The sequence below is a fragment of the Schistocerca americana genome, chromosome 5 (assembly GCF_021461395.2).
Source record: "Schistocerca americana isolate TAMUIC-IGC-003095 chromosome 5, iqSchAmer2.1, whole genome shotgun sequence".
Classification (NCBI taxonomy): domain Eukaryota; kingdom Metazoa; phylum Arthropoda; class Insecta; order Orthoptera; family Acrididae; genus Schistocerca; species Schistocerca americana.
The window spans coordinates 459,377,757-459,392,764 of NC_060123.1; the positions used below are offsets into that span (position 1 = coordinate 459,377,757).

At 38.4% G+C, this 15,008-nt stretch overlaps 1 protein-coding gene across 1 annotated transcript in view; it reads left to right on the top strand.

Moving 5' to 3' along the window:
• Positions 1–6,335: 6,335 nt before the first annotated feature.
• The window catches only part of LOC124615277 (transmembrane 9 superfamily member 2), a 141,519-nt gene continuing 132,846 nt past the window's right edge, over positions 6,336–15,008 (top strand). Inside the window, exons 1-2 of the mRNA XM_047143032.1 lie at positions 6,336–6,655; positions 8,445–8,512. Of these exons, the coding sequence (XP_046998988.1) occupies positions 6,530–6,655; positions 8,445–8,512 (194 nt within the window). The 5' untranslated portion in view covers positions 6,336–6,529. The remainder of the gene's footprint in view (positions 6,656–8,444; positions 8,513–15,008) is intronic.

Consider the following 15,008-nt stretch of genomic DNA (forward strand, 5'->3'; position numbering starts at 1 on the left):
AGACGACAACTAGAAACTAGGCCTCCTGAGGAGTTTCAGTATGATGGAACACAACACTTGCCTCTTCATAAGTAGTGCACTACCTACCAGGTGCAAATTTCCAGGATGCAATGGATGTTCACAAATAAAATGTGAAAAATGTAACGTACATATTTGTTTATCAAAGGAAAAAGACTGTTTCTGTTCATTTCATGTCAATTAGAACCACATAATTAACATAATTCCTGACTCATATCAGTTTTAATTAGAACTATGGAGAATTTTGTATGTATTTTGTATGTAAATGATTTCAAATTTGTGTGTAATGTTTAAATAAATTAGTTTTGTTTGCTATGATTTCAGTGTTGATTAAGACCCAGTGTACACAAATGTGTACAAAAATTTTTTCGAAAATGGTAACATATCTTTTTATAAATATTGCTTCTAAAATCATTAAACAATCATCCAAGTCCATTACAGTATTTTAAAAAATTTTCCTTGTTCCAGAAAAAATTCGGGTCTGAAACGGTTAAAAATAGGAACCCCCATTTTTTATTATATATTTGTGTTGTACGTAAAGAAATATGAATGTTTTAGTTGGACCACTTTTTTCGCTTTGTGATAGACGGCGCTGTAATAGTCACAAACATTTTAGTACGTGGTATCACATAACATTCCGCCAGTCCGCCAGTGTGGATGGTATTTGCTTTGTGATACATTACCCGTGTTAAAATGAACAGTTTACCATTTGCGGAAAAGGTCGACATCGTGTTGATGTATGGCTATTGTGATCAAAATTCCAAAGAGGCGTGTGCTATGTATGCTGCTCGGTATCCTGGACGACATCATCCAAGTGTCTGGACGGTTCGCCGGATAGTTACGTTATTTAGGGGAACAGGAAGTGTTCAGCCACATGTGAAACGTCATCCACGACCTACAACAAATGATGATGCCCAAGTAGGTGTTTTAGCTGCTGTCGCGGCTAATCTGCACATCAGTATGGCTCTGAGCACTATGGGACTTAACTTCTAAGGTCACCAGTCCCCTAGAACTTAGAACTACTTAAACCTAACTAACCTAAGGACATCACACACATCCATGCCCGAGGCAGGATTCGAACCTGCGACCGTAGCGGTCACGCGGTTCCAGACTGTAGCGCCTTTAACCGCTTGGCCACACCGGCCGGCTGCACATCAGTAGCAGAATAGGGAATCTCAAAAGCTTCGGTTCTGAGAAAGCTACGTGAACATCGATTGCACACGTACCATATTTCTATGCACCAGGAATTGCATGGGGACGACTTTGAACGTCGTGTACAGTTCTGCCACTGGGCACAAGAGAAATTACGGGACGATGACAGATTTTTTGCACGCGTTCTATTTAGCGACGAAGCGTCATTCACCAACAGCAGTAACGTAAACCGCCCAGGTCGTTCATGTTCCACTTTTCGCAGCCATCATGGATTTTCCGTTGCCCAATAGTGCATATTATGCCAGTGTACGTTACCACTGTTGGTGAATTAGTATCTTTATGTAATTTTTTACAAAACGCTATCCATCTGTCTTTCTTCTTTTTCTTTGAAATACACTTCACTTGGGTGTCTATTTCTTAATACTGTAAAAAAATTTTTGCGTGATTGGTTTGCATGATATTCTGTCAAAGCGTTTTTTCTTATTAGTGTTGCTGTTGAACATTCTACATCCCACAAAATGGTTGGATTTTTCATTGGTTTATTTGATATTTTCTGCAATGTGATTAATTTGGCAGTTGCTTTGTTCGTGAGACCGATAAATGCTTTCTTTATACTGACACTCTACATTGCGGTATATTCTTAGTTCTAAAATTAGCGGTTGACTTTGTATCTTGTATTCTCCCCAATGCATTTCTTTTATTCTTCAGTTTGCAATTATCTCTACTTCCTTGTCTAATTTTGGAGTTATTACTAGGTTAATTTCAATTGAGAGATGATCTGAGCCCAGTATACCACTCTGAACTGTCCAGTGAACTAAAGCAGAATTTTTTAGTGAACTTAATTTTAGGTCTGCTGCTGCCTGTCGTCTGCCCACACTAAATTCTGTCGATCATCTCGTGTTGTTAGTTAGTACTATACCTATAGTCTTCAATTATCAGTTCCATATGTGTCCCCTTGTCATCTATTATTCTACACCTACACAAAACATTATATGCATCAAAGGCGCTACACAATAGATATGGCAGTTGCATATGGATAAAAATCTTTCTCCATGTTCTGCCCTGATTTCTGGTTCTTAGTGGGCAGTAATAAGAGATTAGACAGAATCAATGCATATATGCATGAATTCTAACAGCTACTTCCTGAAGCTCTTCTTTCAGTGGTAAAATTGTATAAGAAAGATTCCTTCAGAAGGAATCACTATGCCTCATCTCCCATCCATTCTGTTTTTTTCTTATAACTTTGTATGCTGGAAACACTATGCTTAAAGTAGGAGTCTGTGACAGTCTTTATTGGTTACTGATGACCATGTATTCAAGTGTAAAATGTTAAGCATTATCTTGTTTAATAACCTGTTTGATGTTTTCCTGATTTCTTACAGATTAATTATTTCACCTCTGATTTATTTTATGTGTTTCACTATAGTCAATATTAAGCTGAATATACTGTCCACTATGTTTTCTTTGTGAGGTGAAGGTGTGTATGGATTTGAAATTATTGATGGTATTTTTCACTGATAAGGTACATGAATTGATTGATATAGAGTCCAGTTGCTAGTGTTTTTTTCATGTGGTGTCATGGAGTGAAAAGAATTGCTGTTGGCAGTAGTTGTTCGTTTGTTTTGTTTTCCTCATGTTCACCATCTGTTCTCTTTTGTGGAGAAAATTCTTCAGTGTTATTTATCCAGCATCGCATACCAGGGTATTATTTTGATGATAGTGTCCTACTAAATTGTTTGCTACAGTGGTATAGCTATATGAATTTAACATGTTGCTTGCCTAGGTGTAAGATATGTTGTTATAGATAGTTACTTCTTGTGTTTGCTTCCTTCTGGTGTAGTCATTGCACCTTTTGTCTGTGGCTAGGTGATTTTCTTGGCATTAGAAAGATACGGTGGATGGAGATGAGCACGCATTTTATGTGTGTTCTCCACTGAATCTTTCGCATCTAGACTGTCCTCTACGTTAGTTGCTAATGTGAGTGTAGCAAAGGCATTGAAAACATTGTCTCACTGGTATCAAATGTTAAACCACAAGTTTGGTGTTTCCAGAACATTTCAGTTCCATTTTGCATGACTCGTTACGAAAACCTTCGAACCTTTATAGCTTAGATCAATGATGAGAATGTCCAGTATTTCCTTTTCACATATTGAGAGTTTAATGACTCTGGTTGCATCTTGTTTGTTCACCACTTTTGTGGGAACGTACACATTCCAATTATTATCTTTATAACTTTTTCCTGGATTAACTAGTTTTTGAAACTTTATTTTTACATGGTTCTTGTTGGTGATTGACACATTCACAATATCAGATTTCATAATCGGTACTTTTGTATGAAATTGGTTGCCCACAGCCATTGGGTGGAATGTACCAATATTTTTCTCGAGATCTTCGGAGTACACTACATATGGTCGCTGATCTGTTTTGTTATATTTGTTCTGCCCACAGCCATTAGATGGAGTTTACTAATATTTTTCTCGAGATTTTCTACGTTCAATACATTTGATCCCGTACCTGTCTTCTTACATCTGTTCTGAGATGTTCATCGTTCGTCATCAGTCATGCTATCTCCTACGTGTGCTATTTTTTTGTTTTATTCCAATCTAACACTTGTTTTCGATTATGCAAGATTCTTTGGTTTTTTTAGAGACTTCGCTGTACTTTCCAGTCGTCGTTTTTTCCTCGTTCTTTTATTCGTCGTCCTCTTGTCTTTAGCAACGTCCATCTCAATGTCGTCTGTGAGCTAGTGAAAGTTTATCCTTACTATAGTATTCATTGTCGTAGAGGATGTCTTACCTGGGCTTTGAGTAGTATTTGATACCAAGTGATTGTCTGGCTGCGTCTTTTCCACCTCTGTTTTTTCTGGAAGTCACGGTAGCTTCAGTATCCCTATTGAAGTCCTCCTCGTGCATGACCTGTGCCAAATTATCGACAGTCGCCAAAGTGTCAAGATTTTCGGACAAAATTCGACATACTCGTCTAGGTAATCCACGTTAACCATAGTGGAGTATCCACTAAAGTCCTTTGTAGGTCCAAATATATGTGTTTTCAGTCTTTTCTAACTTCGAAAGATTACAGGCGCTGAGTGTCCCGATTGCTGTGCTAGATTCCATTATCCGTAATAACAAGACAAATTAGTACGCGAAGGAAGAAAAGATCGTGTTTTAGTTGGAGGCGGCAAAGATGTAAAAACATCATACGCATTATTGCCTACCTGCACGCAGACATTAAGCTGGGTTTACACTAGCAAGTCGCTTGCAGAAGTTATTGCTGCAAGTTATTGCTAGCCGCTTGCAGCTGTGTTTACACAGCAGTACAAGAATTAAGCAAGATTCTTCAGCAAGTTCTTTGGAAAGAAACTTGCGTTAACAACTTGCTGATACTGTTTACATATGCTTTCAGTACCACTACGAGTGTCAGTCAGAGTGTAAAATGACAAGAAGGCGGGTGTGAGATGCTGCAGCTCTTGTAATTGTAATGCAAAACGTGAAAAAGAAAAAGAGAAGTATTTGGGTTACAGAATAGATAATGAGAAGATCGCAAAATGGTGCCTGTAATAACCGTTTGTAAGAACTTAGTATCGAGAGCATGGATACTTTTGAAAACCTTTGCAGAATGTTCTCAAATGATTCTGAGTATTTGTTGATGTTAATAGCGCCCGTCATATCAAAACGAGACACAAACATCAGTACTGCTATTTTAGCAAAGGAACGTTTGCTAGACACTCTATGATTTATAGCTACCAGTGAGCTACGAATAAAATAGGTATTTTATTTATTAATGTGTAACACACAACCAAAAAAAAGTTTGAATTTTGAAATCTTTCCTTTGTAGGAGACTCATACAAGTTCCTAATGTACTTGTTTCATATTCCCGTCAGCACGATTTCTCTGATCGTACCCGATGTATGTAGAGCCTTTTTTAACGTCTTGAAAAGGGAAAATTATTTGAAGGTATGTGAAAACACAACAATGAAATTAATTTTTTATTGAAATAAACTGCATTTTACAGAATTATATACTTAAAAAATGTTTTTTTTCTAATGCTCATAAAATGTAAAGTGACAAGGTAAGTAAATAGAACATGTAATAATTACACATTGTCTTTTTCTAGATTCCTAAAACAACAAGCGAGTGGATGCAGGTGGCAAAGGGGTTGTGTCTTCAAGTTATGCTACTTTCCATGTACTTCTTTTATAGATGAGTCGATCATCGACGAGATTTCATTTAATGCGCTCACCTTCTTCACTCTATCCTCAAAGTCTCGGTTATGCACGTTCCGTATTTCGGGGTAACTCTCCACGGCTTCAGTAAAATCCTGCTTCATCCACTCACGTTTCTCCTCCATTTCTGAAATTTGTTTGCATGTAATAAGATGGTTGCATAAAATTAAGTCACCACATTAAGTAAAATGTTAAATATGAGTGTTATGCAGACGACATACTTACTATAACCTGCGCTTCCTACTTGCAGGAAATAGAAATAAATCCTAAAAGCTGCAAGTTACTTGCAGATACTTCTTGCGTGGTGTTCACACTGGAAGCGGAAAACGTGCAGCAAGTCACTTCCGCAATAAATTGCTGCAGTCGCAAGTCGACTTGGCGATATGTTTACACTCGCAAATCGCGCGGCAAGTTCATCCGCGCAAGTAAATTGCTGCAATAACTTGCTACTGTAAACCGAGCATTAGAAGGTAATCATCACAACAACCCAGTTCTCCATGGTGATTATACATAGTAACGTAGTTTAACACTTAAATGTTTGCATCAGCTTTCGTTACTCTTCTTTATTAACTGACACAGTATGCTGCTCCATTCGTAAGGAACTTATTGTATATTACGAGCTCTATAACATTCGGATGATAGATATCAATATAGTTTTTCGTAACTCAACACTCATTGAATTAGTTTAGAGCAATCGGTTTCGAGAAAGCAGAATTCATCCCTTTGAGAGATATACAGGCATACTCTCTACATTTCAAAAAATTGAGAAGTTTGCTGCTATGTTATTTCGACTCTTATAAATGCTTTTGTATTGTTAAAATAACATTTACACATGCACGAAACGAATGTGGGTGCAAAATCCATTCTTTTGTCCGATGTTGTTTACTTCTCGGGTCACGTATTGAATAATATCTTTGGGTTACATGGGGGACTGTCTTCCTGCTTATGAATTTGTATGTAGACGTTTCAAAGTAATTGTTATCAGGTGCCCTACGTGTCAGAGATGTGTTGTTGTGTAAAGAAAGTTGTAGTTTGTGTGGGAAGTTATTGAAATTTAATTTTTTGTAAATTTTTGTCGTATGCGTTTGTCCTTAGAGTCTATGAGAATTATATGTGGTAGCATCATTGTACGTCAACATGTTCTGGACTGTTGTTTTTGTTGTTGGAGTGACATTTTTTCACCCTTCGGAACAGTTTTATTTGCCGGGCCTCGCCCCTGTCAATTACTGTAAGCAGGGTGAGGACATCCCCACGACTTGTGAGGTAATTGCTGTCAAAATCTTGATTTATTTCCAAATAATGAAAGTGCTGTAAATATGAGAGTTTTTAACTCAGGCAGATAATATGAAAGGCTGAAGAGTTTCATGCCTAGGACCTTGATACGTGGCATGCAGGGCATTTTGCTTTACAATTACATTCCCTGTTATTTGCAGTGTGCTGCACTTATTTACAACGGCGCCGAGGAAACAAGTGTTCAAATAAAAGTCACTTGTCAATTGTAAAATGTTTGTGTGATCTTACCACAATGAAAACAATGATTAATTGCACAATTATCCATCAGACTCAATATATCGTCGTCAGTGAACACGTTGCCACGTTAGTATGTAAACGTCAGCCAGCGGCATGCAATGTTTTAGGATAGAACCAGTTCGTCCCTGTTATGGGCAGTGTGATTTAAAATAGAATTTCCTGCCATCAGTAGGTGATTACTTGAATTTGCAGATACTGAGTTTGACTGGTGTATAATAGTGGATTCCCCCATGATATTTTGGTTGTGGTAACTTGACTGATTTGCCGTGCACATTGAAGTGTGGTTTGGATTGGAAAGTAACAGTTTGATTGATAGTTTGTGAAGCAAACGAATATGAATGTGCCGTAAGCGTTGTGTTAACAAATTTGCATTTAATTTATCCTGATGTCTAATTTCACTGTGTACTTAACGATCGTTTCGTTATAAAAACTGAAACTGCTCGGAAATTCAGAAAACCTATAGGGCCTACCACTATTAGAAAATAGACATGCCATAGACTAGTATATTTGGCAAATGCTGTGTTGATATATGTTGCTTAATAAACGAAAAATACAAGATTTTCCCCAGTTGATTTGTAGCAATGTTTATATCTGTTGTCTTGTGCACCTGCCGCCTCATATATAAATCAGTAGAAGGTCATTTACTTATTTATTGGGATATAACTATTTCATCTTAGGCGTCGGTCTGCTGTAACGATCAAACAGTAGTCCTACTGTGTGTAGGCCTAGATGAATTGAAGTGGACATTGCTGTGTGCACCAGTCAATCTTAGTGTGGCATGCAACATAAAAATCTGTGGCCACCTACGCAGTCCTGTAAAGAAGTTAATAGGTAGTGAAAGTAATGTCAAACACAAATTGAAATCATATATTTGTCTGGACATAGTTAAATGTAAAATACTGTAGGCTATTTCATGTATATCAACTAGATTGACTGATTAATGAGAGATTTGAAAAGTTTAGTTGGTGGGGGTTTTCAAAAGAAAAATCTAAAATTCATTCTTTTTGAAGGTCCCTCTTTTTATGGATTAGTTTATTAGATAAACTGTTACTTTGTGGCATTTTAGTGTTCTATTTTATTATTAAGATAGCTTATGTGATGCTGGACATGTATTATTTGAAGTTGTGATATTATAGAAGCAAAGAAACAATGTAGGCCTACATATTCTAGGAGTACGTTTAAAAAATCAGCGTCAAATGCTAGTTTCATGTACGTATGTTGGAGGGGGGGGGGGAGACAAAGTAGATGATCAGCACAACGAGAGGTGTAAGTTCAGTTCCCAGTCAGCCATCGAGATTTATGTTTTTTACGGTTTCTTGTAATTATTGGTTCCTGGAAATTGACGGGTATGGCAAGGACATTGATTGCTCAACTTTTAGATCTGCTCTCATTTCCAGAAACTGTGATGAAAACTCTCTGAAATTTACTCCTTAACACCATGAATTGTTGGGGCACATACTATGATCTGGCAGTGTGGTATAGTGAACATAACAGTCAACCAGTATTTTTTCTTCTTTTACAGTCAGTTGTTACCCTGTACGTGAATCGACTGAACACCGAGGAGTCAGTGATACCTTATGAATATCAACAGTAAGTAGTTGAATTGAATGCAATAATCACAAGTGATGTCTAGTTTTTTTTTTTTCCTCTATTAATTGTGTAATTAAGCATACCAGCATTTGGAAAGTGTCCAATTCCATGTGTTTGCTTTGATCCATGACGTCATCGGTATGGTTGAAGCGTCTACTTCCAGCATATACAGAATGGCAACGATGTTGTCACTACATAAACAAGCCAACAGACGTGAACAAAAATAAAAAGACACAAGAATGTCTCACTACAACAATAAAATGAAGCTAACAGGACAACTGCAGGAAATAGGGGGTTTAGGGGGATGCACAAGGTAAATATATAACAGTACAGAACACTGCACCATAACCCCCTGCCCATAGAGAAAACGAACTCTATTATGACAATGCTACAGCCACAAAACAAATGGGAATCATACTACACTTCACTCTACCTATATAGCTCAAGTCCATGGGACATTTCCATTTACTTATATAGCTCAAACGAAGCCCTTAATACCAACACCAACAACTCCGAAAAGTGGACTTTGTCATTTCCCTTGAGATAGATCTGAAATGCCACTGTTGATACATACCGGCAAACCACAAAAAAAGAGGAAAAAAAACCTTGAATTTCACGCATCTACGTAACTCACAAAACACCACTGAAACAGCAACAACTCGAAAACACAAAAACCTCCATTTCACTAGATCAATTAAAACACAATCGAAATACAATAAATATAAAACAGATAGATCATCAGAACAACTACAGAATAAACTCAAAACAAAACTAACTTACCAACAAAGGCCTCCGACAAAATCATGTAGGTTTGCTGCGCTGAGCCCCCCCCTCCCCCCACATGCAAAGTGACGAAAAACACTTACACGTCAGCATCCACAACTAGAGGGCGCCATCAAATACAGCAACATGTCATCTACATACACAAACCAATTCAAAAACATTGTGCCATATTATTGCACACACCACCACCATTATGTCACGGGTCCAAGAAGACAGGTGGAATCGGACACTTCCAGTGACCCAGTATACCTTGCAGCTAATTTAAAAATCTGAAATCTTTGTTATTGTCAAGATTATGAGAAGTTGCTACTCGCCATATAGCGGAGATGCTGAGTCGCAGATAGGAACAACAAAAAGTGTTTCACACTTAAAGCTTTCGGCCAGTGGCCTGTGAGCAGCAGCACCAGTGCATAATGGGCGTGGCAACTTGGTGGGGGTAAGGAGGAGGCTGGGGCAAGAAGGGTGACGGATAGTATGGTGGGGATGGTGGACAGTGAAATGAAATGCTGCTGGTTAGCTGGGGGGGGGGGGGGGGGAGTAGCGGAAAAGGAGACATTGAGAAAAAGATAAAAAGACTGGGTGTGGTGGTGGAATGGGAGCAGGGAAGGGGCTAAATGGGTGAGGACAGCGACTAATGAAGGTTGAGGTCAGCAACTAATGAAGGTCAGTGACTAATGAAGGTTGAGGCCAGGAGGGTTATGGTAACATAGGATGTATTGCAGGGACAGTTCCCACCTGTGCAATTCAGAAAAGCTGGTGTTGGTGGGGAGGATCCATATGGCACAGGCTGTGAAGCAGTCATTGAAATGAAGGATATCATGTTTGACAGCGTGTTCAGCAACAGGGTGGTCCACTTTTTTCTCGGCCGCAGTTTGTCTGTGGCCATTTGTGCGGGCAGACAGCTCTTTGGTTGTTATTCCTACATAGAATGCAGCACATTGGTTGCAGCTTAGCTTGTAGATCACATTACTGATTTCACAAATAGCCGTGCGTTTGATGGGATGGGTGGTGTTAGTGTTAGGTTCGGTGGAAGGCGGAATACCACTGTGGAAGGGGTGGGAAGGATAGTGGGCAGGACATTTCTCATTTCAGAGCAAGATGAGAGGTAATCAAAACCCTCATAATATTGTTACATTCCATCCTGGATTTTTCATTGTTTGATTATTGTCTAGATTATAATCGATGTCACTAGACCTTTTAATAACATTGATGTTTGTTTGGAAAGACTCATAAGATGTTTTCTAAACTGCCATTCACTTAGAGAGAGAATTATTTTGAATGTAATAACAAATCATTGGAATCTGCATTCACTGCTCAATCTCTTAACTTATTTCTACATCTATACTCTGCAAACCACTGTGAGGTGCATGCCAGAGGATGTATCCTGCTGTACCAATTAGTAGGGTTTCTTCCCATTCCATTCACATATGGAGCACGGGAGGAATGATTGTTTGAAAGTATCTTGTGTATGCAGTAATTATTCTGATCTTATCCTCATGATCCATATCTGAGCGATACATAAAGGGTGGTAGTGTATTCCTAGGACCATCATTTAAAGGTGGTTCTTGAAATATTTTTTACAGACTTTCATGGGAAAGTTTAGGTCTGTTTCAAGACTTTGCCAGTTTAGTGTCTTCAGTATTTCTGTGACACACTTCAGCAAAACAAACAAAGCTGTGGCAACTCATGCTGTCCTTCTCTGTATACATTCAAATCCCCTGTTAGTCCTATTTGGTATGGGTACTTGGTGGAAATATGGTAACACTTGCTGCATAAGTAGCCTTTTGTAGACTCCATGTCTCACTGGATAGTGCTGAAATAGCAGGCACCTTTTGGTACACAAACTGCAGTGGCTAGGTTTGAGTTAACACAGTATTACAGAGCAGCGTCTGATAGTCTCTATCAATCTCTTATTGTTATGAAGCTCTGTATTTGCTTCAGTGAAGGGGGGTTCTGTGGTTGCTCATTGTATGTCTTAAGGGCTGTAGTCTAATTGTCAAAGTGACAAGAATGCTGCCCCAATTAAGTAGACTTTTATTAAGACAAAACATTTGATAATGGGAGAACTCTGGATCATCTATCACATGGGTGTGGTGATCCCATTATTGCTGAGCCAGGGCTGGCAAGCACCACCAGCTCTCTGTTATTCAAACCTCATGGAAGCTCATTGAAGCTTTTCGGTAATGCTGTTGTGCACAGCAAGGCGTAAACGAAGGAAGACTGGTTTAGCATAATGAGGAAAAATCACTGGCTGCTGCAAGGAATAGCAGCTGAACTAAAATAAATGAAACATATTGCACTTAAAAATGGAAGATATCTATAACTGTTTGATTATGCTGTTGGTGAAAAATTACTGGAAACATCAACAACTGTAAAGTACTCTCCAGTAATTGTCTGGAGCCATCGAAAAAAAGTGACCCTATACAACAAATGCAGGAAAATGAGATGTCAGACTGAGATTCAGTAAGAGAATCCTAAGGAAATGTGATTTTGTGAAAGTTCATTTAGTGTTGGCAGTTTTTGCATGACTTGTAGATATTGGTAATGACGCGACGAACCATTGGAAGTGAAGATTGTCGGTCATCAGTTACATGGAGGCAACAAATGACTTTGTGCTTCTGCATTTGTTTTGCTTCATAAACAGTTGTGCATTGCTTTCTGCATTATATAAATGACCGCCACTATAAAGGGACTTTGATGCAAATATGGTCGCTGTGTTATTAGGTTCCTGCCTAACCACATACTTGGAAACTGTGACATGTAAGTAGAAAAGAGCGATTTTTTTTTTTTTTTTTTTTTTTTTTTTTTTTTTTTTTAGAACAGGACTCTTAATATGTTTGCTATTTAAGCTGTGCAAATAGGTTCCTGCCTAACCACATACTTCAAATTCATGACGTATTTGTAGAAAAGAGCAAATTATATTTGTTTCTAGCAGTACCCATTTGAAACACCACTCTGCTGTTTCACCTTGCAAAGTAAATCGACCCTGTATAAGTTACAATCAACCATGAAAACTCCTAAAATACTCCCACGAATAAAGAACACACTGAAAAATGTGTAAATACCTAACTAACTTTAAAATCCATAATAACCAAATTAACCCACATTCTTCCATCTTGGAACAAAACTGCAATAAACCACGAAAAAAATATACACACACTTCTATACTCCACAAACCATGTGAAGTGCATCGCAGAGGGTCCCATCATACCAGTTATAAGGGTCTCCTCCTGTTCCATTCATGTGTGTACCACAAGAAGAATGATAGTTTGACTGCTTTTGTGTATGCTGCAGTTATTCTAACCTTGTCCTCACAGTCCCTATGTGAGCAGTACGTAGGGAGTTGTAGTATATTCCAAGAGTCATCATTTAAAGTTGGTTCTTGAAACTTTGTTAGAAGATTTTCTGAGGATAGTTTACGTCTCTCCTCAAGAGTCGGCCAGTTCTGTTTCTTCAACATCTCTGTGACACACTCGCATGGATAAAACAAACCTGTGATCATTTGTGCTGCACTTCTTTGTGTACATTCAATACCCCATGTTAGTCCTGTTTGGTATAGGTCCCACACACTTGACCAATATTCGAGAATGGATCATATGAAAGGTTTGTAGGCAATCTCCTTTGTAGACTGATTGCAGTTTCTCTACATTGTGCTAATAAACCTAAGTCTGCCACATGCTCTACTCACAACTGAGCCTCTGTGATTATTCCATTTCACATCCCTAGAAAGTGTTACACCCAGCTATTTATATGAGTTGGCTGATTCCAACTGTGACTCATTGATATTATAGTCACAGGATATAACATTTTTTCATTATGTGACGTTCACGGTTTTACACCTCCGAACATTTGAAGCAAGTTGAGTCACTGCATCAGTTTGAACTCTTATTGAGATCTGACTAAATATTTATGCAACTTTTTACAAACAGTACTTCATTAAAGGTGACTGTGTCACAAAAAGACTGAAGTTACTATTGATATTGTCCACAAGGTTATTAATATACAACTTGAATAGCAAGGGTCCCAACAAACTTCTGTGGGGGGCACACGAAGTTGCTCCTATATCCGATGATCATCTCCGTCCAAGACAACATGCTGCATCCTACCTACCAAAAGGTTCTCAGTTCAGTCACAAATGGTCCGCAGCTCGTGGTCGCGTTCTCGCTTCCCTAGCACAGGGTCCCAGGTTCGATTCCTGGTGGGGTCAGGGATTTTCACCTGCCTCTAGATGACTGGGTGTTTGTGTTGTCCTCATCATCATTCCTGAAAGTGGCGAGATTGGACCGAGCAAAGGTTGGGAATTTGTACGGGCACTGATAATTGTGCAGTTGAGCACCCCACAAATCAAATCAATCATCATCATCATCATCATCCAGTCACAAATTTCACTTGATACCCCATATGACTGTACTTTTGACATTAAGTGTAGGTACGGTACTAAGTCAAATGCATTTCAGTAATCAAGAAATAGTGCATCTGCCTGACTGCCTTGATCCAAAGCTTTCGTTATGTCACATGAGGAAAGTGAAATTCAGGTTTCATGCAGTTGATGTTTTCAGAATTCGTGCTGGTTGGCATGGGATGTATAACGAACTCAAAAATTTTCTTTAGTATAGAACCCAATAGTGCAGTACCAATTACACCCAATATAAATTATAAATTCATACAAGAAAAACAAAATATTGTCTAACTTTATTTACAAAACGAAAAAAATTATTCATAATATTCTCATTTATCATCAATGTCTGTGTCAACATGAGACACTAAGCTAACTTTGTTTGCAAAGTGAAAGAAATAAAGAAGAACATCCTCATTGGCTATCACCATATGGCTCAAAATTGGCTATTTGATGGTGCTGTTACCAACATCTGCACTTCACGCAGATATTTCCAACACCGTGACTGCACTTGAATCATGTAATTTGTCCAGGAAAGTAATCGCTTATGAAAGAGTTTTTGAGTTCATACATGAGAACCTACCTTACAAAGTAGGTTTAATGGAAGAAATGGAGAAGATCCCAGGAAGAACTGCATGTTTCATCAGGGAATAAATTACTAGAAGCAAGAGCATTAAGGAAATAATAACAGACTCCAGTTGCACTAGTTATAAGAGTGGTATTCTGTGTCATGGAGAGGGTTACTGTTGAAATTCAGAGAAGATTTGGGTGGGGTATTGAGACGAAACTTTAATAGTCATGGGTGACTGGAATTCTTCAGTGGGAAAAGGGAGAGAAGGAAACATAGTAGGTGAATATGGATTGGGGGGGAAGGAATGAAAGAGGAAGCCGCCTTGTAGAATTTTGCACAGAGCATAACTTAATCATAGCTAACACTTGGTTCAAGAATCATAAAAGAAGGTTGTATACCTGTAAATTCCTGGAGATACTAAAAGGTATCAGATAGCTTATATAATGGTAAGACAGAGATTTAGGAACCAGGTTTTAAATTGTAAGACATTTCCTGGGGCAGATGTGGATTCTGACCACAATCTATTGATTATGAACTGCAGATTGAAACTGAAGAAACTGCAAAAAGGTGGGAATTTAAGGAGATGGGACCTGGATAAACTGAAAGAACCAGAGGTTGTAGAGAGTTTCAGGGAGAGCATAAGGGAACAATTGACAGGAATGGGGGAAAGAAATACAGAAGAAGAAGAATGGGAAATACAGAAGAAGAAGAATGGGTAGCTCTGAGGGATGAAGTAGTGAAGGCAG